Source organism: Bos indicus x Bos taurus, chromosome X (assembly GCF_003369695.1).
Source record: "Bos indicus x Bos taurus breed Angus x Brahman F1 hybrid chromosome X, Bos_hybrid_MaternalHap_v2.0, whole genome shotgun sequence".
Lineage (NCBI taxonomy): Eukaryota > Metazoa > Chordata > Mammalia > Artiodactyla > Bovidae > Bos > Bos indicus x Bos taurus.
Genome location: NC_040105.1, coordinates 111722567 through 111746012, shown reverse-complemented (window position 1 = coordinate 111746012; position 23446 = coordinate 111722567). Strand labels below are relative to the sequence as shown.

The following is a 23446-nucleotide window of genomic DNA, read 5'->3' as shown; positions in this document are numbered from 1 at the left end:
CCCAGGTTACTCTTGCTCCTTCTTTGTTTTTCACAAACCTTCCCTCAGCAAATCTCTTGCTCTTCTAATCCCACTTTGACATCTGGGTCCCAGACAACCTAAACTGACCCAGTTGATACCATGAACAGTTTCATGTATAAAATAGATAGCTGGTGGGAAGTTGCTGTGCAGCACAGGGAGTTCAACTCAGTGCTCTGTGATGACCTAGAGGGGTGGGATGGGAGGTGCAAGGGAGGTCTAAGAGGGAGGGGACTATGTATACATATAACGGATTCACATTGGGTTTTGTTTGTTTTAATTAATTTGGCTGCATCAGGTCTTTTTTAAATTTTTATTATTATTATTATTTTTTACTTTACAATATTGTATTGGCTTTACCACACATCAACATACATCCACCATGGGTGTAGTTGCAGCATATGGGATCTGTGTTGTGTCCTGTGGGGTCTTTTGTTGTGGTGCATGGATTCTCTAGTTGTGTCCCATGGGCTCTCTAGCTGTTGCACATGGGCTCTGGAGCTTGAAGGCTCAGTAGTTGTGATATGTGGGCTTAGCTGCTCTGCAGTATGTGGGACCTTATTTCCCTACCCAGGGATCAAACCTGTGTCCCCTGCATTGCAAGGCAGATTCTTAACCACTGGACCAGCAGAGAAGTCCCTGATTCACATTGTTGTACAGTAGACACTAACACAATATTGTAAAGCAATTACACTCCAAAAAAAAAAAAAAAGATGGTGTTCTGGGATTACTCATCACCTGGCTGTCAAGGAGCAACCTAACCTGAGTTTGGGGCACAGTGTAACCTCAAATAAAGCATTCTTATGCTAGTATTTATGTGTTATTTTTCTAAAATTCAAAATTGATCGATATCTTGACTTTTCATTTTCTTAATTTGGCAACCCTACCACAATGACAGGGTTGAGGTTTTACGTAGGCATAAGAGCATAGTCACCAACTCACTAAGGCTGATTTGGCTATTGATCATGCTAAACAGAGATCAATGGCAAGTCCCAATATATGACCATTCAAGAGAATCGACAGGTGACTTGGGGACAAGTTGACTACAGTGAGTCATTTCAGACTTCATGGGGCAATGATGCCTCTCAGTTGCAATCAGCACATTATGGATATGGGTTTGCCTTTCTTTTCTGGAGGATCTCAGACAACTCCACTAGTCAAGAGCGCTGAGACAGGATTATATATAACTTGAAATGGACCCAGAGATCCACTTTGTGGCCAAAGGAGTCCAACATTGGGCACATAGCTGGGATGTTATTACATACCACATCATCATAAAATGATGAAATGGTGTGTTGAAAGCACAACTAACGTTTCAGCTTGTAGATGATACCTTGAGAGGATGGGGTGTTACCCACCAGAAAACATTATATATCCTATATCAACAACCATTATAAAGGAGATATAGAGGTTTGGGAACTAAGGAGTAGGAATAGGAGTCATCACTCCCAGTGACCCACTGGAAGAATTCGTACTTTTATCCTCATAATTCTGGGTTCTACAGGTTTAGTTCTTGGCTCCCAGATTGCACCTTCACCAGAGGACAACAAATTAAATTTTAATTCATGGCTAGTGCCCAGTCACTTTTGGCACCAAATCACAAATCTCCTTCCTGACAGTGGAAATTGACCCTAATAATTGGGAGAAGATAAGGGCACTGCATACAATGGGGACAGGTCATCTTCCATGACCCACTTAGGTATCCCTTAGAAATGATAAACAAGTCCAGCTCGTGGCTTGAGATGAGCAAGGTGTCCAGATCTCAGACTCTTCAGGACGAGGCATAGTCACTCAACCAGGTAAGCCACCTAGACCAGGAGAGATACTAGCTGAGAGTGAGAGGAAATCCAGAATTGAAGTATAACATAGACATGATGCTTATCAGTTATGAGGTCCTAAGACCAGCTCCAGTGGGAGGTGCTAGAGAGTGTTTCACTGATCTTTTAAGTTTTCCTCAGGGAAAGAAACTCAACATAGGTGAATTACTCCAGATTTTATTTATCTGAAGCAAATGAGCCTGAACAAAGTGAGGAATGAACTGTGGAGGATGCTGTGGTGTGTTACCAAGGCCTTCCACATCCTTACCTCTTTGACCCTGAAGCTCTTGTTTCTCCAACTGCTGAGATTGTTGGAGGCTGACTACTTCAACTGAGTCCTTCTTCAGACACACCCAAGTTCATATCCCTTGCAAGTTCATGCTCACATCCAGTAACTGATAAATGCAAGAGTATAAATGCCTAGCCTCCTTGCCCTGATTTGTGACAATTTGGAAAATCCACCCCAACTCTAAAACTCCTTACGTATACAGCTGAAGACCTAATGGTGGCTGCAATGACCCTAAGAGCACTCCCCAATCAACTCCTTACATGCTAATCTCAGTCTCAGAGATTGCTTCCCAGAAAAACTCACCATTGACAGTGTGTTTTGTTATACTTTTCTTTCTTTTTTTTTTGCTTTTCCATTAGTTACTATTTCTTAGTATGAACAAATTTTTCAGCACTTTCCTTTACAGTTTCTGGTGTTTTATGTCATGCTTATAAAGGCCTTTCCCATCCCAAGAAAACATATTCACCCATATTATTTTAGGACTTTCTTAAAAACTTTTAAAATGTTTGATTCATCTGTGATGTTGATGTAAAGAAAGCAACAGAGACCCAGTTTTATTTACTTTTAAATGAGTAGCTAGTTCTCCTGACACTAATTAATTTTTAACTCCCTCTTCCCCTCAAACTTTTCTAAGATATAATGTGCTTTTATCCTTTTTCCAGTTTCTAGGTTTCCATGCATAACTTATTTATCTTCCATTGTGCTCAGTAATTGAAATGCTTAAATCATGGATTTTTCTCTGAATGTGGTACTGGCTGCATCTCATGTGTTTTTAAACATATGGAGTTTTTTCTTCATTAATTTGATTTTTTGATATTATGCACCCAATTATGGTTTTAATTTATTCATTTTAAAAGAACTGTTTACATGAGCATCTTAAAATTTACTAATGGTAGGAATTTTGTTTTTAGTGTTACTGTAATGTGTTGAAGAAATCAGGTTTGCACTATCTGTTTCAAAATGCATTTAAATATGAGTGCTCACAAATTTGCATGTCCTCATTGCTCAGGAGCCAGGCTTTCTCTCCCCCATCTCTGCATCTAATATAACTAAAAGTGAGCAACTATTTTCCTTGTTACTTATTATTATTAATTGTAATGTGTCGTGGGTTAGGACATCAGAAAATATACAGTAAAGGCATTTACTGTAATGTAATGATTTCTTACAGGGAAATCATTTCAAGAACTTTATGGCAAAACTGTTGGCTGTTCAGATAACATTTTGTCTCCTGCTTTGTTCTTATTATTGTTTCTGACTTTCCTTAGAGCTGGATGTGTCAAAGGATGCCAGGGCCAACACTTCCCAATACCTTTTTAGAAAGTTCATTTGAAGGGTAATCAACCAAGATCTCCAGGCTTGTTGTAAGCCAAGACAGGGAATTGACTTTGTCCCACTCCACTATTGACTGGTTGTGTGATAGTTGCCTCAGCATCCCCATCTTTAAATAGGGAGTGTTCTGAGTCTGATGATCTTTAGAAAGCTAACTAGATGAAGCTAGAATGATGGGCAAAGCAAAAGAAACATGGAGAGGAGAAGAGGTATAGGAATAAGTAAGGGAATCAGTAAAGGGGGGGCGCCCACTTGGTCAGTATCTTCCCTTAAGTTCTCCACTGAGAGAAAAGTACATGGCAAGTGCATGGTAGGTCTAGGAGTCATGGATGGGGGAGTATAACAAAGATTTGAGTCACTGCGTTAAGATTTAAAACCTCAGCAGAAGGCTTCCCTGGTGGTCCAGTGGTTAAAAATCCACCTGCCAATTCAGGGGACGCAAGTTTGATCCCTGGCCCAGGAAGATTCCACATGCCACGGGGCAACTAAGCCTGTGCACCACAACTACTGAGCCCATACTCTAGGGCCGGTGAGCTGTAACTACTGAAACCCACCCCCTAGAGCCCGTGCTCCACAGCTCCACAGCAAGAGAAGCTACCTCAATGAGAAGCCTTCACACCCCAACAAGAAAGTAGCCCCTGCTTTCCACAACTAGAGAAAGCCCATGCACAACAACAAAGACCCAGTGATGCCAAAAATAAGTAAAATTAAAAAAAATAAAACCTCAGCAGAGAACAAACTTGAACACCCAAGAAACCAGCCATGACAATTTTATGCTTTGCTGATATATTTATTGATATATTCCCCCTTTACAGTTGATGGTGACAAAAAGCAGATGGAGCCCTACCCTACCCACCCCCCCCCACAATAAAATACAGACACAGATTTCATTCAGCATATACAAGCATTGGGGCGTGTCCAAATTCACCTCACTGGGTTACTAGAGCCAGGAGAGATTAGATCTTTGGGGCAGTCTGAGCACCTGGGGCCCAGGAATTGAGCAGGCCAATGCTGAAAAGAGGCTGCCACTCTGGGCCCTGCCACTGGGGTGTCAGCAGAGGCTATAGAATCAAATCATGGTGGAAAGAGCTGCCTAGCCCTGTCACGTGACAGTGGGCTCCTGGGTAGTTTCCAGTGAGATCCACAGTCCCATAGAAATCTGTGCCTCAGGGTTCTCATCTGCAAAATGGGGATAAGAATCCTGCCCTGAATATATCACTGGGCTATGAGGCTCAAAATAGAAATAATTTGTCAAAAGTGCTTTTGCAAAAGGTAAAGTGCTGTACAAATTTAAGGGAATTCAATTGATTGATTGTGATTGTCAGAGTGCCCCAGAAATAGGAGTGGACCAGCTCACAGGTCCACGGGCCAAGGAAGTGGCAGAACTCCTATGCTGTGCCTCAGCTGGGCACCAATCAATGCGGGTAATGTCTGCTGCAGAGAGCAGAATTCCCTTAGTTTCTTGGCCCCAGGAAGTCACCATGGCCTAGCACCTGGGTTGGGGCTGGGAAAGTCACTGGGGAAGTCACAGAAAAGTCACAGGGGTCAAGTGGGAGGACGAAAGGGGCATACAAAGCAGGGGGTCATTACTATCATCACACACGAAAATAGACACCCACTGGATGCAAGGCATTGAACTGGTGGTGCAGATGAGTAATGAAGGCCCGCAGGGAGGAGAGAGGGAGGTATCACAGCAGCAGAGGGAGGGGTACTGTCCTCACTTGCTGGCTCCCCTCCTCCTAAAGGAATCATGCCAGTGCCCATCTATCTGCAGGGGAAGGGAGGGCAGGGAGACAAGAGTCAAGAATATAATCATTGGACCTAGGATGGAGATCCCCTCCCCCTGTTACACTGCTGCCCAACATCGTTAGGAGGTGCCAGGATCAGGCAAGCAGCTGGTATATGCACTTTGAGGCTGAGGCCAGAGCTGGGCCCAGAGCACCACAAAGGCAGTGCTGGGTTTCTGGGAAAAGGCAGTGGGTGTTAGCCCTTTGGGGAGATGGCTAATCCGCTCACATATGGACACCATCTTAGGGAGCTGGTTGCTGAGTCTATGTTTCAAAGCCTGAGCGTCATACATGCCCCAGGAAGAACAGAGATGGGGCCGTTCTACTTGAGATGGACCGCTAAGGAGATTTGGTGAATGGGCCAGGTGGGGTGCGACTGGCAAGGAGGGATGCCCTGCCAGCTGCTGGCTGGGGAAGGGGAAGGAAAGACATTCTCTGGTTGCTGCTTTCCTCCAACTCCCTTAGCAAAGGCTGTGGGACCTCCTGGGGAACTGGGGAGGCTGCCCCACAGGGTACCAGCTGGCACCTACAGGTTAAGGCAAACAAGCCAATAGATCACATTGAAGAAGAAGAAGGTGACCGGGAAAATCACTCGCGAGTAGTTATCCAAGCGGTAGACATGGATGAAGAGGCGGCCCTGCTGCCAGCTGCTGGCGTCACAAGTGGGGACCATGCAGCAGTACTTATCGCACCACCTGCTGCAGCCAGCAGAGCGCTGGAGGCGGCTTGGCCTGGTGGCCTGCCGGGCTGGGCAGGATGGGCCTTCATCTTCCTCACTCTCCCCCAACTCCTCCTCCTCAGAGTCCTCAATGTCGCACACAAAAGCTTCTGGATGCTCAACGACAGGGATGCGGACACGGATCGTGGCACGAGGCTGAAAGGAATGAGCAAAGAAGTCAGAACGAGTCAAGGGAAGATGAACAAAGCCTAGGTGCTGTCTCAAGGATTCCTGAGGATTCAGTGCTTGGCACCCTGTTTCTTTTCCTGCACCCCCCACTCCAGAATTTCCACCATCACACCAGAAAATTTACCCAATGCCCCCCAGAGTCCCAGGTTACCCCTCATTACTTGGTGAGCTGGCCACCCATGTGTCATGAGTACCGGTGCCCTACTTGCATGCCTCCATCCTCCAAAGCCTTGCCACCACTCCCATACCAGCTCATACATGGCGAAGTATGGGAGAACCACGAGGCGCCGTCCGGTTGTAGGTCAGGAAGTTGAGCACAGCAAACTCCATCAGAGCACAGAAGCAGAAGACGAAGCAGATGGCGATGTAGAAATCCAAGGCTGTGATATAGGACACACGTGGGAAATTCTTCCGCGAGAAGGTGCCCAAAGTGGTCATGGTGAGTACAGAGGTGATCCCTGTGAAAGGAGACGAGTGGAGGTGGACGGCACCACTAGCTTATATATTACACTTTGGAAAGGCCCCCGGAGAAGGCAATTCTGTGCCCAAGGAGATGCCTACCTCACCCACTTACCTAGAGAAGTCCTGGCTGGAGCAGACTCTTTCTTGATCCAAAAGGAAATCCAGGAGACCATTGTGGTCACAGAGGAAGGAACATAGTTATGAAAGGCCACAAAGCCAAACCGCCTGCTCACGTTGAAGTAAAGTGTCATGACTATGAAATCACCTGGAAGATATTTAAAAAATACTTCCTCACTACAGCACTGCCACAAGGGTGTCCTACATGCAGAAAGACATGCATACTAAGGGCCCAACAGGGGCTCATGGGATGCCCACCACGGTCCTTGGACAGAGGCACATTAAGGCAATGCCACACACAGAGACATAGAGGAAGCCCAAGAGGAGACTCACTGCCAGGTCCATGGTCAGTTAAGAGTCAAGCCAGGGCTAGAACCTTCATTAGTTCTCTCTCAATTCACTGTCACACACCCCGTATCCATCTTTTTAGGATAGGGAGCAGAATAGTCAAGTGAAAGCAATAAAATCAGTTAGCCCTCTAGATATCAGAACCATATGGCTAATGTCCAGGTGGCTGACTGAGGCCTCCACGTTCACACCTTACTCTAAACTAACCCTATGTACTCAGCTTCCTTGAGATAGCGTGTGGATATTTATACCAATATCCAAACCCTGGACTCCTGTTCTTAGTCTATTACCCTAGCCCAAAATGAGTGTTTCAAGAAAATAGAAGAATTAGCTGAAAGTGAAAATTTCAGTCAGTCCTCTAGATGTCAGGTCTGCAGAACATACATCCACAAGGCTGACTGAGGTTTTCGCATTCATTGGGTATCGTGTCCTTGATGTTGGCTCTCAGCCTAGGCAGTGATGGCTTGTGCAGGACCTGAGGACAGCCTCTATCTCCACTTGGCATCTTCTGTTGGACCCTTCATGCTGCCTTATACTCTGACATGCCCAAACACTCTGCATGCTTATCATGACCCCTGGGGATTCTGGAGGCCTTTCTGAGGCCAGAATATCTCTTTTTACTCTCAACATCATGTTGGGTTTACAATAGTTCAAATTCTGGCTCCTCAGTGAAACTAAGCTCCAACTCTCCACCGCAGTGATGCTGTAGAATTCGCTGGCCTTATTAGGTGGGTTTTTAAACACCTTCAGGGCAGGTCTCATCTGAGCCCCATTGCTACATTCTTGCCCAGCCCAGCCCAGCATAGCCTAGAACCCAGCAGATGCACAGCAACTCTTGGTGCTGCCCAGCAACAGTTCTGTACAACAGACCAGAACACTAACCTGTCCATGTGTCTTCCTATTTTAGAAAATAGATCACCTGCCCAGCAAGTCTGGGTATGTTGGGACTGAATGGGAAGACCAGCCTTTCCTACTCACCTTGGCAGCACTGACACTCAAGGGGCAAGACTTCTCAGAATCTTCTGGAAAAGGCCAGGGAGTTGCCTGGGGCCAGTTGAATACCTGTGTCCAGAATAGTAGCTTTGCGGATAGAAGTCCTCCTCCGGGGCTGCTGCAGGGACCACTCATCCTTGCCTACTAGCCAGAATGTTATTTATTGAGATTCTAGCTCCTTCTCCTGGGGTCTCAACTGCAATTAAAATGGCCCTACTCAGCTATAGCCACTCTGCACAAAACTTTGCTGAGTTTATATATTCTTGTTGCAATAAGATTGATTATCCTATTGGCTTTTTCTATTTTTATTTTGTCTATTTCACCAATAAGAAGAACCTTCTCTACTTTTTAACAGATGGGAACTTATCCTTTAAGGCCAAGTGAAGGTACTAACACACACTTTCTTATTTCTGAGGAATGGAGGAGCATGGGTAAGGGAAAAAAGATATCTGGGGCTGAGGAGCCAGAGGGGGAGAAAAGCTAAAGATGCTTTCTGCTCTTATCTGCCTCAGCCAGAGCACAGTTGGTCACTGCACTGTCAGAGGAACACAATGAAAAAGACCGTGTCCAGGGGACTGAGACTAGAAGGATGAGTGGAGCCAAAGCTTTGAAGAACAAAGGGGAGGGAAAAGAACTACAGCTGTATAGTCTATAAAAGAATATGATCCAGGGTTGGAACTATAATACTGGCTCTTTGATCTTGACCCTGTGGAAGACTGACTAGACTTACTGGAAGCTCAGTAGTTCTAGGGAAAAAGAGCTAAGTCTAACGGGTGAAAGTTCCAGAGATTTCAATTTCAGATGAACACAGAGGTTTTTCTGATGAACAGAGTTGTCTCGCGAAGGAAGAAACTCCCTTGCAAGAAAGCAAAATCCTAATCATGGGTGAATTCTGTATCAAAGGCTCAACAGCCAGCAGTGAAAGATGCCTCACTCACTGGGGGTAAGGCTCCTGAAGCAGAGGTTCTCTGGTTGAAGGCCCAAGGTAGCCAGGGTACCAAGCTAGCACTGCATTCTGAACCCTTAGGGGCTTAGGACCTAAGTCTATTCCAGACAGAGAGAACTGCCCAGGGACCGACTGAAAGATAACTATGTTTATCTGAAAGTTCCAAAGATAATTATGATACTGAAGAAACTATGATTCAAGATCAGCTCATCTCTTGCAGAAGATAAAGGAGGCCTTCTCCTTTCTCTCAAGAACTCTCCTCTCTTCCAAGGAGGGCAGGGTGCTTACCTATTGTCATTGGTGATGATGCTGCCACTGGGGCTTTGTAGTCACTAGGGTACCATTTTGAAACAATGTACAACCATCTACTAAACGGAACCACTAGTGACTTGAAAGCCCATGGGCCTTGTCTCCTGCCGCTTTTGATGATGGGTCCCCACCTGTCTGGGGAAACCAAGGTGCAGAAAGGTAAGAGGCATGCCAATGGTCAGCCGGCAGAAGAGCAAGGGTCCCAAGTCAAAGGGAGTAAAATAGCTTACCCAGAGCCCCCAAGAAAAAGAAAGCACTTGTAAAGCAGCGTTCTACCCCTGCCTAGTACTGTGCAAGCAAAGCTCTAGCGAGATGAGCATGGGCTATTCCTCACCCAGGGACCAACTCAACGAGTAAAGCAAAAGCAGATTTTCTGCCTAGCCACATGGAAGCCAAGCAAGACATCTTCCATGGCAAATGGCTGGCTGGGTGACTGGTTCCATCCGCAGGCTGGAAACGGTGAGGGCAGAGCCGCCACTGCCCTGACTGGTCAGTGTGTGTGAAAAGGCTGCTCCCAGAGCAGCCCCAGGGAGGCCCCTTGGCTCCTCCTCATTCAGATCACCTAGGAACACAAGCAAAGACACTCACACCTAATTGGGAGCTAAAGTATAATAGACCCAGGACCCTCCCCTTTAGTCCTTGTGAGGGACAAGGTCAGAAAACCAATGATCACCATCCAAGTTGAATCCACCACGAAGCCTTTGACGGGAATCTGTGCGTGTCAGGGCTGCTCCTTTAAAATAAATGTTGATACGGCAGGTATTGTAGCTGCTGAAACCTCTTCCAGATTATCCCAGCCCTCACATAGCTGATGACAGAACTCCAGCCTCCAACCTCCCATCAGGACAGACTGCATCCCACTCAACTGGAACCACTTGGATTGTTCTGAGTATGGAAAACTCACATGACCTCCATTTCCCCAAGTGTCCAAGTAGGTCAGTTGTAACAAAGCTCTGGAAACCAAAAAGTCTGCATGACAAGGCTAGTTGCAAATTCTGACAGCAACAAATCTTTATCTACTCACCTACCCTCTCCGGGGCTTGGCAAAGCACTTACTTCTTTGCAGATGAGACTGAGATATAGTTACAAAGTCTCAGTTTCCTCTGCAAACAGTTGTAAGTGCTTAGCATTTATAAGACAGGAGCCATGGTCTACAATATTGTCATGGAATGAGTACATAGCATTTGGACGAATGGATGGCTACCTTCAGCCATCCTTACCACCCTCCTGGGCCTCTGGCTAGCCCTGGCTCAAAGGTGCACTTACCAGCCAGGGTTGTGACAGTTTCAGTCGTGTTGCTCACTCCCGTAAAGTCAAACTGGAAGAGCTTCCAGGAATTACTCTCATTGATTTTAAGCATGAAATTTTCCCACTTGTAGATTAGGTCATTCTCAGGATAGGAAACTGTAAGGCAATGTGGGAAGACGAGTCATGTGAGACTGGGAAGCTGAGCTGAGGCCTCCAATGTCATGGTGTCTGAGCAATGCCCTGGAGTCCTGACTCTGGCTGCACCAGCTGTGGGGCCTTACCTCTCTTACCTCATTGTTGAAGTCCATCCAGTAAGTGCATTTACTGAGCATTCCTCAGTACCATGCTCTGTGCTAGACACACAGAGGTGAGCAAGGCAGGAGCCCTGCCTTCAAGCATTCACATTTTATTGAATAAGACAGTGAGTACACATCTGTAATTGTTGGAATTCCTCTGAGAAACCTCTGCCCGTGGGACAGTGGGGAAACAAAGGAGGGAAAGATCAGTTGGGGACACACCCAGAAAAGACTATTCTATAGAGTGGGTGACATGCTCAGTAAGTCTTAAAATCCAGTATAAATATTCTCTGTACGGATGAGGCTGAAAGGGTGAGGAGTGTGTTCTATGCACAGAAAGGTGAAAATGCCAGATGTATTATGGAAACATTAAAAGTTCAGGATGGCCGGCTCACAGAAGATGGATGAGGTATGTAGGAGTGGATAGCAGGGGCCAGTTCATGAAGGGCCTTGAGTGCTACTTTAAGCAATTTGGAATTGATTTGAGAGTTCAGGAAGAATTTGAAACTAAGGAGTAACCTAGTCTAGATAGGTCACTCTAGCTCTTATATGAGGATGGCCTGTTGACAGGGAGATCAGTTATGGGAGCCCAGTGCAGTAACTCAGGCACAGTAAAATGAACAAAGGCAGGAGCCAAAGCTGTGGCAGAGAGAATGCAGAGAAATAAAATCAATAGAGATTCTGGAGGGAACATCAACAGGATGTGGTGATTGGATAGATGTAGGAGGTAAAGAAGAAAGAAGCATCAAAGTTCTTGGCTTGGAAAACTGAGTGTTTGATGGTGCCTTTCAATGAGACATATGGGAACACAGAAGCAATGCATTTGTTTTGAGGGTAGAGGTTGGGAGGAGACCGTGTATTTAATGTTAGACATGGTCAGCTTCAAAGTGAAGATGTTTCAAAGTCCAAGTGGAAGATGACAAAGATCTAAACCAAGGTAGTAGTGACAGTGAAGATGGAGAGCAGACATACTTGAGATACACTTTAGAGGTGACTGATTTGAAATGGGGTGGAAAGGAGAAGGAGGAAGCCAACACGAAGCCCAGGTTAAGCAACACAGCATTGTCAGCAGGAAAGATGAGGATGGACTGGGAGGCCCTGGGCAATCTTGGTACCATCTTAAGGGAAAAACAAAGGCAGAAAAATGTAAGGGGCAAGGATGAGAAAAAGAAGGGGCCCAGTGTGATGACTCTGGGGTCCCAGAAACCTAAGAATGTACTCACAGCTAGAGAAAGACAGAGGGCAAGAGTGAGAGTCCATTGGAAATTTGAGCATGTGGAGTGAGCATCCAGCCTCAATGGTCATCCTGGAAGGGAGAAAGGAGCCTCATTAGGCTGGCCCTGAATACTTAGGTATCCACCCAGCTTGGGCCTGGGGACCACCGCCAATGAGTGGCAATGGTGGGATTTGAGATTAAGAGCTCAAAGGAGAGACAAAAAGAGTGGAAGAACAGCTTGGATGTATCTGGCTACTCTGGCCTCCATCATCAGAGAAATGTATGGACTAGCTTAGATGGGCTTGTGTTTCTTGCCCATCCCAGCTTCAAGGACCTGCCAACACTCCCCCACTCTTTACCACCTCCCCGGCCCCATATCACCCAGATATCAGTCCCAGCTATGCCACAAAGTCAGGCTGTGGCCTTAAGCAATATCTTCTTATTCTGAGGCTTTAGTATGTATGTCTATACACCAAAGGATTGAGCTCATGGTTTGGGAAAGCTGGGGGGGGTGCCCTTAGAAGTATCATTCAGGATGAAACCTCAGTCCGTGTTTCTTTGGCAAAAATTCTCAGAGGGGGAAGAAGAGTTGCAGGAGGCAAGACTCTAGAAGCTTGACATACCTGATGGTGTACAACACCTTGCCATCCTTGTGGATGCGGACCATCTGGTTGGGCATGGTGATTGAGTGCTCATAGGTCCTCTTAGAATTCCTAAAAAAGGTGTCTGGGACCCACAGCAGGCTCACCAAGTTGCCACTCAGAACAAAGCTCTCAAAGCTGCCATTGAAACGAAGGCGTTCATCATACCAAGTCTGGCAGAAGGTGATGTCAATGGTGTATTCCTGGTGGCAAGGATAGAAAAGCACACATTTGGGGCTGTGCAGACAAAGAACGGGAGAAAGCAATGGCACCCCACTCCAGTACTCTTGCCTGGAAAATCCCATGGACAGAGAAGCCTGGTAGGCTGCAGTCCATGGGGTCACTAAGAGTCGGACACGACTGAGCGACTTCACTTTCACTTTTCACTTTCATGCATTGGAGGAGGAAATGGCAACCCACTCCAGTGTTCTTGCCTGGAGAATCCCAGGGACGGGGGAGCCTGGTGGGCTGCCGTCTATGGGGTCACAGAGAGTCGGACACGACTGAAGCGACTTAGCAGCAGCAGCAGCAGCAGACAAAGAACATCCCCTTGCCATCTTGTGATGGACCTATCTAGTAGACAGGAGCCCACTTAGGTTTGCACAGAGGAAAACAGCATGGGTTTGGCTGAAGGACATTCTCTATTTCCATGTATTCCAGAAAGAAAAAAAAAATCCCAAATGAACAGCAATCTGGGAAGACATATTTAACCCAGAAACAGACAGACAATGGTGGCTTAATTGAAAAGGCTGGGCTCATCACGTCAATACTCCCTTGTAGGACTATGATGCTACTCCAGTCAGGCTAACACCATCTGGGCTCCCACATTTCCATAGCAAATCAAAGATGTCAGGTCAAAATCATTCTAAACATTTACAAACATATGCACCTTTGATTGCATACAATAAAGTTGCCCCTTTCACCTTTTATTTGGGGAGCACAGATGTTAATTAACCCATAAGTATTTGGTCTCTAGATATGGTCTATCACATAAATTGTTAAATATCAAAAAGAAGGTTTAAGAGGAAGAAGTAGGAGAAGCTAGAGATCTGCACCACTGGTATTGAAAGGAGGAAAAAAAAAAAAAAAAACAAACAGATTATAACAGAACTGCAAGTAGCTTGAACAGCAAGTACCAGAACAAGGCCAAGGTACAACCTTTAGGGCTAGTTCAATCTCCTTTACTTTAGAGGTCAGAGAGAAAGGAGTCTGTTCGAAATCAAATAGTTAATGGGAACATACTGGCTCTGATGCTCAGAGCACCATTGCCATGGCCCTGCCCTGGGACCACCTCCACCTGCCTTACCCTCCAGGGCTTACTCCACTTGTTCCAAGAATCCCTTTGGGGGTCAAGATCCAGTTTTCCTCTGCAGGACCCCTAAGCCTTTCCTGTGAGTTTTCTGCATCAAATAATGAACACCACCAACCAGAAACCCACAACGAGGAGGCCTGTAGAGCCCTCGAGTTTGGGGAGCAGCGGTCAAGGCCATCTCTGCTTGCCTTTGCTACTCAGGACACAAGGTGGTGAGAGCCACTGCCCAATTACAGGGAGCCAGCCCCCCAAGACTGAGAATGTTCCCTGGAGGAGTACGGAGAATCACACAGCAAAAAGCCTGACTACCATTCACATGCAGAGCCCCCAGCCCTGCCCTGCCAAGCCACACCAGCCCTCACGAGTGCCTTCAGGGTGGCTCTGCTCTCTTGAGTGGCTGGCAGCTCCAAACCGGCCTACAGAACTGCTGAGTAACCAGAAGAAGCCTCCCCACTATGGTGCACACTTGCTCCTGTGCTACACTCTCGGGTTTCAAATAAGCATTTCATTTCCATTTAACCGGATTCCAACTGTAAGTTCAGGACACACCAACTGATAACTAACGGTTCAATTTTCCCCAGTCTGACAAGGGGACTTGTTTTCTCTCCCTGAGGACAAATCCTGTGCTCTCCACAAGCTCTGATTTATGACTGAAGGGTATTGGAACTCCTCCTCACCAAGCACCACACTCTACAGTATCACCAGAGAAAAACAGGCATGTACAAGGACTGGGACCTACAACAGCTTTAAAGAACTATGGGGAACTATGCAGATGGCCAGACTTCTCTGGTAAATTTAATACCACATGAGTGTTCGGAATCTTCTAAAGGCACTTGGCCCAGGCTAAAGCAAGATGTTACCAGCCAAAGAAAATCAAGTTATTGGCTCCTCTTTGGACCAGTTCTGTGCTACATGCCAGGTTTGGTGAGGGCTGGGTCATTAAACTGTATCCCTCAGGCTTGTCATTCCCTGGTGGCTCAGAGGTTAAAGCGTCTGCCTGGAATGAGGGAGACCCAGGTTCGATCCCTGGGTCGGGAAGATCCCCTGGAGAAGGAAATGGCAACCCACTCCAGCACTCTTGCCTGGAGAATCCCATGGAGGGAGGAGCCTGGTGTGCTACAGTCCATGGGGTCCCAAAGAGTAGGACACGACTGAGTGACTTCACTTTCACTTTTCACTCAGGCTTGTCAGGTAGCAGTCCTCCCTGTGAAATCAGTGCTGCCAACAAGAGTATGCACACAGCAAAGGCTCTTGCAGATGTTAGAAACAGATTTCCCCAAATTACATCTTACACACATAACAAGGAAGTGGTAGCCACAGATTTTCTACTACTCTTCAGGCCACTTTTGCCATGCTCCCACCAATTATCTGAAAGGTGCCTTTCTTATTAAGAGTAAATGGTGGCTATGATGGTGGGACCAGAGGACATCAAACTCTGGCTCAAAACCCAGTATTTCTTGGTTTATCAACAATTTTAGTCAAACTAATTGCTAAATTCATACTCATTTTAGTGGTAAGCACATTGATGACAGCAAAGAATAAATGTGACATCAAGGGAAGAGGGAAAAAAAGCTTTAAAATGTCAACAGAAACTCAAAAAAGATCTGACTGCTCTCACATTTCTCTTCTTCCTTCTTACTTCCCCCAAATTTGTGGCTTCAATCTTGAGCACTCTTTCTCATGTTCTTGTTTGCTCTGAGGGAAGCCACCTGCCACACGTGAGCTGCCCTGTGGGGAGGCCCACATGGCAAGGACTGGGGAAAGCCTCGAGACAGTAGCCACAGAACTAAGCCCTGACAACAACTACATGAGAACTTACAAGTGGACCCTCCCTTAGTCAAGTCTTCAGATGACACCCCAGTCCCACCTGACACCTTAACTGCAGCCTTGGGAGACCCTGAAACAGGGAATCCAGCTAAATCATGCCTGGATTCCTAACCCACATGAGCTGTGACCTAATGATTATTTGTCATTTTAAGATACTATGCTTTGGGGTTAATTTTTGCATGAGTGAGTGAGTAAAGTCGCTCAGTTGTGTCTGACTCTTTGAGACCCCATGGACTACAGCCTACCACGCTCCTCCATCCATGGGATTCTCCAGGCAAGAGTACTGGAGTGGGTTGCCATTTCCTTCTCCAGAGGTTCTTCCCGACCCAGGGATTGAACCTGGGTCTCCCGTATTGCAGGCAGACGCTTTACCTTCTGAGCCACCAAGGAAGTCCTAATTTTTGCATAGCCAATACATAAGTACATTGTGCCCCAAGAATAAGGCAGTCAAACAAAGCATCACAGTGGGGAACCCCACTCTTGCACTTAACCTATGTAAACACCTTGAGCTTCCATGAATGTTTACTTACCTTTGAGTGTGTATCTGCAAGTACTATCTCAGAGCCTAGACGCTTAGCTCACCCAGTCACATGGTGCTTGTTGGGTACCAAGGTGTATGCTAAAACTGTCTGCCCTGGGCTAGGCTGAGGCTATGGCAGTGATGGAGTTGGTTACTCCAGTCTTCCTCATTATCAGGCTCCACAGATGAAAGTGACATTTGCAGAACATCTTTTATAATTCATTTGCTCAGCTAACATATACTGGGTTCTTGACATCAAGGAACCCATAGTTGAGAGAGCAAGGCAGACACAGAGTACATAATTACAATACAATGATGTAGAGAAGTTCAGGTAAACAACTGTGATATACGCTAGAAAGGTCTGAGAGTCAGAGAAAGGAGTGTGGTGTGAGTAAAAAAGGGAGCAACTAATAGCTGTAGAAGTCAGGGAAGATGCCGTGAAAGAGATGTCATTAGAGTTAAATCTTGAAGGATACGGTGAAAAATTGGAAAAATGCCATCCCAAAGTGGAAGTCACTTGAACAAAGGTTCAGAAGCACAAGATAGCCTGGGAACACCATACGCTAGTGTGACTAGGGCACATGATCTCTAAAGGAGTGAAAAAAAAAATAAATAAAACTAGAGCCCTGGGTTGGCTGCAGACATGGAGAGCCTTGGCTGCTAGAGTGTGGGGTTGAATTTCATGCTTTAAGCAGGGCTGGGACTACAAGAGGCATGTCATGCAGGAGGCTGGGTTAGTAGGTTGCCTGGGGCAGGCAGAAACCTTGCATTTTGTGTATATCAAATAGGAGCTCATGGAGGCTAACTGGGGAGTACAAAAGGAGATAAGAAACTAGGGAAGAATTAGAGAAGTAGTCCTAGAGCAACAGTTGGTAACAACAAGATTAAGTCCATAAAAATCATTATCAGAATAAAAGAACCATTCCACTGTGTTGTTTAAAGTTGCTTTATTATTTTTATTTTGAATGAAATACTGAAAGATACAGTCAGGATTCCGAAGGTCCTCTTCAGGCAGCAAGGGACTTACCACTTTCAGTCTCCTTCTCAAGTCCTTATGGATTAAAATCCCCCCCTCCAAAAGAAAAAAAAAACCTCTTTTGTTACAGACACAGAAGAACCAAGTACTCAAAAGCCTCATGGGTCAGCTCCCTAGGCTAGAAGATACTATAAATCAAACCTCAGTACTCACCATGTCCATGATAGAGAGAGGCCCAAGGGTGTTGACAGACAGTTCGACAGTGACCACAGTGGGTCTCTCTGTAAAGTAAGCAGAAGTGGCAGAGGTAAGTGTCAAACAGAAGTGTGGGGCAAGGGAGGGTGTGGTCAGTGGTGAATAAAGGGGGTAAGGATTGGACTACATGGTTTCAAGATCTGATACCATTTCTTTCTTTCTTCTCTCATGAAAAGGCCCAATTTATAGGCTGTTAAGAATTGGACATACCTCAAAGGTCAATCATCTAGTCCCGTCATCTCATTTTATAGTTGGAAAAACTGAGGGTGAGAGAAAAGTCTAGACCAAAGTCAATGGCATTGCTGAGACCAGCACTGACATCTCTTACTTGATACATCAGCAACAGCTGTTCCTGCCCCCATGCAGGCACCACCACCTACACCCCAGGCCCATTCTCCACACTTAGGCCCTCAACCCTCCTACCCTCTGGGGCCTGGGAGATTTATGTCCTGCTACTCACCTCCAATGCCAGGGCGCAGTTTGTAGTCATAGTTATGGAAGATGCCATCCAGGATTTCCGTGGCTGTTGGCATTTTGCCAAGTTTCTTATGGGTACCAACAGCAGTGGGCTTTATTTCTTCAGAGGAGAGTTCCTTTTCAGGAGGCTGGGGCTTAGGGCCATAGACCTTATCATCACTGCCAGAGGATCCCTCCTCTGATTCAACTTGAGGTCCTTCAATGCTAGAACATAAAAACAAACAAGTGAGCCTCTGTCCTCCACTCTGAGGGGGCCCAGTTGGTGCCTCCTGGGACAGAGTGAATAAGTCGGCAACCCACAGCATAGTTGAAGAGTACCTGGTAACAGTAAATCAAGAGCCAGATTATTCTTGTTAATTTCTTCTAAAACTTGTACTCTCCATTGGAACTTCCCATGCTATCCATCTTTAATGGTCATTCTTTATTTAACAAAAATCAATATCAAAAGCAAGTTTGAGATTTTAAAATAATTTTTCAAGGTAAAAGCAAGAGGACGTGGGTGCATAAGCTCTAGCCAATCAGCTGCCGTTACTAGTCTTGGTCTCCAGTCTGCCTGACCAGTGCCACCTGGGAGCAAATGGGCAGGCACAGGGCCAGGGTTGTGAGGAATGCTCAGGAAAGCCCGAGCACTCTCTCCCAGAGAGGGTCAGAACACAGCATGTCTTTGCTTTAGTGATACTCTACTACACTGGAGCTGGGGGCCAGGGATGGGGGAAGCTCTGAGAACTGAGAGAAAATAAAGACTATCATTTAGGAAATAGATGGTCAACAGGAATCCAGCCTGAGTGCCACAGCCAAAATATTACACAAAGAATTAAACTTACAAATTTTAAAAACTTAAAAAAGCCACTTGCAAATGTATAAAACACAGGAGATATGGTGTTAGAAATCAGAGTCATGCTTCCTTTGCTGGGAGGCAGTGAGGGAGGGGGCACCAGGCAGCTTGAGGTTCTGGTCACATTCCAGTCCCTGATGTGGGTGTTTTGATATCAGTGTGAATCATTTTTGGACAACTCGTCAGCCGTGCACTTATGGTTTGAGCAGTTTTCTGCATATATGTTCTAATTTTTTAAAAAAGCATTTTGAAAAATTAAAATGCTAATAAAATCTGCAAATATATGGACCTTATATGAACCCTGATTTTAAAGGGCAGACCATAAAAAACAAAACAAACCAAACACAACACAACAACAACAACAACAAAATTATGATACATTAAGGGAGATTTGAATATTGACTGGTTAGTTTCTTCAGCGTGAAAACATTCTAAACATTTTTAGTGTAATAGTGGTATTTTATTCTGTTTTTGAAGTCCTTACAATTAGAAATACATACTAAAATAATTGCATATAAAATGATATGATGTCTGAGATTTGCTTTAAAAGATTTTAAGCTGGAAATAGAGAGTGGGTGGGATACATAGAAAATAAGACTGCCTATGAGCGGATAATTAATGAGGCTGGTGATGGGTACATGGAGATTCACTCTACTGTTCCCTGTACTTTTCTATGTCTTTGAAAAAATTTATAATTAAAAGCTTTTTCAAAAGCCATCATTGAAATTAATCTGTGATGTTGGAAGGCAGGAGAGTGTTTTTCTTTGGGGAAGAGGGTGTACTTGGAGGGGGTAGAGTGGTGAAGCTGGTGGAGGTGGGGGAGGGGGCAGGCAACTTTCTGTTTCCTGGTCTAGGTGCTGGTTAAATGGGCATGTTTCCTTTGTGAAAATCCACTCCTGATTTCTACACTCTTATATCTCAGTTACACTTACAAAATTATTTTATAGTTTACAAAATCAATTAGACAACTTGCTCCTTCAAAGAAGGGGTTAACAGGGCAGGAGATGTGGGTATGGCCTCTGTACTGCAGACCAAGGGAAGGCCAACTTGAGCAGCACAATGCATGCTCTTGGAGTATTTCAAACTCTTAGAATTGCTTAAGTGGTGTCCAGATGTGCCAAGTTGATGCCATTTCTCATGTCTGAGGTGGCTAATTCCCACTGTGGGCAAGGCAAGAACTGGGCTTGGGGAAAGCAATTTCCATTTCTAATAGCATATCCAGAGATGCCCTCTTTCCCTGAGGCTCTTCCCTCTGTCCTCTGAATAGATCATGCCAGCCTCCGTAGGGCAGGGGAGAGGGGGGCGGGGGGATGGAGAACTAGGGGACTGCAAAATGTGTGACTTGACTGGGAGCGTGGCATGATCAGGACTGTTAGCCAGAGCCTGCCATGACCCCTCCCAGAAGTCCACAGCCAACCAGAAGAACCCCTGAGTTTCGAGAGGCAAACAAACAAACAAGCAAAGGCCCAAAGACCACCACAGCCTCTCTGGCCCAAGACTATGTCTGCCATGAAAATGAGATCAGAGGGTCTTGAGGCTGCTGTCATCTGACAAATAGATTTTGCCAGTAAAAAATTTCAAACAAATCAAAAAGCCCCGTCATCCTGGGATCTTGGGGTTAAGAAGTTGCTGACAATGTATACACCTTTCCTCAGCTCGCCATTAAGCCAACTTTCACAGCTAGAAATAATAAAAACATGAAAAACACTCATGCACAAACTAGTGGGGATCTTCCCATGGGGCTTTTCAGGCATCACATCCCTCTTGATGCGATTGTCCAAGATGGAGCTGAATTTCTGCAACCCCTCCCCCACAGAGGATGCTCAGGCAGCTGGCTGGGTAAAGGGAAGAGAATATGAGAAGGGCCACTGGACTGCTTTTTTTCCCCCATATGAGTCCTCTTTTTCACCTTACAGATGGAGAAACTGAGGCCCAGATGGAGGAAGGAGCTGTGCCCAGTGTCATACAAGTGGTTTCAAGCTAAGCCTGGACCCGAGCTAGGTGGTTCAAGATGGCCCGTGCCAGCACACCCCACTGCCACCTCCCCAGCTCTTTAATGACGTCACAGGTTACCATGTGGACAGTGCCTGAACTGACAGAGTGAGTTACTGCAGTCCTCCCCCCTAGGCTGGAAGGGTAGTTTTCATCACAACAGCCCCTCTTCCTTGTTGGTTTCCTCTCTGCTCTCCTCCCCCCATCTGCACGACTATATCCCTCTTTTGCCCCAGTCACCACGTCATCTCTCCCAACTAGTCCAGTTCACATCTGGAGGGATGTGGATGACTGGAAATTCCTAGCACGCATTCAGAAATATTTACCAAGCCCCCTGATGAGGCCAGCCCCCCCTTCTCGCCAGGGCACCAATGAGCCAGCAACCAGTTACACAGCCTTGCCCCTGATGAGTTGAAGTATTCTGGGGTGGGGAGAGAAGCCATCTCCCCAATACCTCTCCCCAAAACAAAAAGCAAGACAAGTCTAGTGGTGGAGGCTTCTAGAAAGATCAGGAAGCTTAGGAACTTGTGACAGTTGCAGCTGAATGGGAAACCATCTAAAAAATGTGAAGCAGTCCTCTTTCACTCTCAGAAGCCAGAGATGCAGGGGATAACCTTCCCCTGCAAAGTCCCAGGACCCCAGGAAGGTGTGAGGGAAGCCGGCTGCTCCAGGGAAAACCTGCTGTTGATCTTTGGAAGAGTGGGAGGGGTTGAAATGCAGGATCCAAAACCACAGACCTCCGAGATGACCATTCTTGACCCCTGGCTCCAGTCAGCCAAGACCCGGCAGGGCGTCTGGGGGCTTTAGGGAGGAAGAGGGAACCCGGCGGTAGAGGGGGATGGAGTGGACAGCTGGGATGGGAACTCTTGGACTAAACCAAGGCTCCTGCCTGGGACTGGCACCAAAAGGAGCGGCGGGAAGGGAAGCAAATAAAGTCAGAGTTGTCTGGCACGGTGCCTGGTACTCACTAGGCGCTCAGAAAGGAGAAAAAAAAATTTTTTTTTTCGAACGAGAGAACACACTAGCCAACACTCAAACATTTTAAGCGCAGTTTCTTCCCCCTGCCCGCACACCTCTCTGGGCGCCACGTTCCCAAAATCCCCCCAGTCCCCAGAGACACGAACCTGCCCAGGCCGGTCACCTCTTCCCAGGGAAGGCTGGGGGGCTGGTGGGGGGTGGGGGGAGGACGCGATCGGTCCCAGGCCGCTGCAGTGGTTTGGAAAGGGGGGTCCCCGGGGGTAAAGGGATGGGGCAAGGGAGCGGCCAGGTGACAGGCGTCCCGTCTTCCTTCCTGGGCGCCCCTTCAGGGGCCCGGGGCTCCCATCCTAGGGGAAGCGGGGCGAAGGCTGGCCGCGTGCGTCGAGCGGATGCAGGACCAGGGTAGATCATGCGAGGGCCTGGGGCAGGCGGGGAGTGGGGCTCGAGGAACACGGGGTGCGGGGGTCTCAGGAGCCGGCCTCATTCCCGGGGAGAGCGAGTGGGGCCTGGGCGGGGACTCCTGGGTCCAGGGCTGGAGACTCACCACGGAAGGATTACCAGCGTGCCCATGAGGATCAGGAGAACTTTGGTCGACATAGCGGCGGGGACCGGCGCGACCACCTGTGCGGAGGTCGCTGCGCGCGGTCTGGCCGCACTGAGCGCGGCGTGGAGGGTTTTGTCGGGCTCCAACTTTCACTCCTCCCACTCGCCCCGCCCCGCGCCCCCCATCCTGGCTCCTCCCCCTAAGCCCCGATGGAAATCTCCGACGACGTGTACGCGGCTGCGGCAGAGGGAGGGGTGGCTCCGGCCAGGCGCGGGGAGGAGGAGGGAGACAAGGAAGAAGCCTGGTCGCCAAGGCCCCCCGCCCCCCACCGCAACCGCTGCGGCGCTGCCAGACAGCCAGGGGCGGGGGACGTGGGGGAGGGAGGAGGAGGCGAGCAGGCGGTGCGCGGGCCCCAGGCGGGGAAACCGGCGGGCCGACGCTGCTGCTGGGAGAAAGACTGCAGGCTGGGCCCGGCAGGGGCAAGATGCGGGTGCTGCGACCCCCGCCCCTGCCAGCCCGCTGGTGCGCCATGGGATCGCACTGTGGTTTCCAGCCCCTGTCTTTCCGCGCCCCTCGCCAGAACCTGTTGCACCTCATCACTTTCCCAAGTCCCCTGGCCTCTGAGATTTTCCCCCACCCTCACTCCACGCCTTCCAGCCCTTCAGAGCGCATTCCTGGGCGTCCAAAGGAACCTGGGTAATTTAGCACCTTCCTTGGCACAGGGGGAAAAAGAAGAGACTTGAGAGTCTCCCCAGGAAACTCTGATCTGAGTTAGTTACTCCGTGGGCCATTTCCCCAAGTATTTGGGGTGGAGGCGGACCCACCACCAAAGGACCAGTCCAAGGCATCCACTGGAGGACTTTTTCTGAACCCAAAGGAAACTGATGGCAATTTGGCTCCCAGTTTAGCGCCGGGGCCTGGGTGTGAGAGGGAGCACCTGGAGGAGGGGGGACGGAGCTTGGAAACCCCCTTTCCCAGATTGACTGCCCCTATCTTTTCAGAGACTT

At 47.4% G+C, this 23446-nt stretch overlaps 1 protein-coding gene across 1 annotated transcript; it reads right to left on the bottom strand.

Moving 5' to 3' along the window:
• Positions 1 to 4227: 4227 nt before the first annotated feature.
• Positions 4228 to 22578, bottom strand: GABRE (gamma-aminobutyric acid type A receptor epsilon subunit). Its single transcript, XM_027534215.1, has 9 exons — positions 22440 to 22578; positions 18074 to 18294; positions 17572 to 17639; positions 12706 to 12926; positions 12090 to 12172; positions 10589 to 10726; positions 6722 to 6874; positions 6406 to 6605; positions 4228 to 6114 (listed from the first exon to the last, which is right to left on the bottom strand). Exons 1-9 carry the CDS (start codon positions 22490 to 22492, stop codon positions 5767 to 5769), a joined length of 1485 nt encoding a protein of 494 aa, XP_027390016.1. The 5' UTR covers positions 22493 to 22578; the 3' UTR covers positions 4228 to 5766.
• Positions 22579 to 23446: the final 868 nt, after the last annotated feature.

Bases quoted from the DNA above. Each gene is read 5' to 3' on its own strand.
- GABRE (XM_027534215.1), bottom strand. From the start codon at position 22,492: ATGTCGACCAAAGTTCTCCTGATCCTCATGGGCACGCTGGTAATCCTT. The intron at 18,295-22,439 runs GTGAGTCTCCAG...TTTATGTTCTAG, and splicing joins ACGCTGGTAATCCTTCCGTG to CATTGAAGGACCTCAAGTTG. The intron at 6,875-10,588 runs GTAAGTGCACCT...AATATCTTCCAG, and splicing joins AACTGTCACAACCCTGGCTG to GTGATTTCATAGTCATGACA.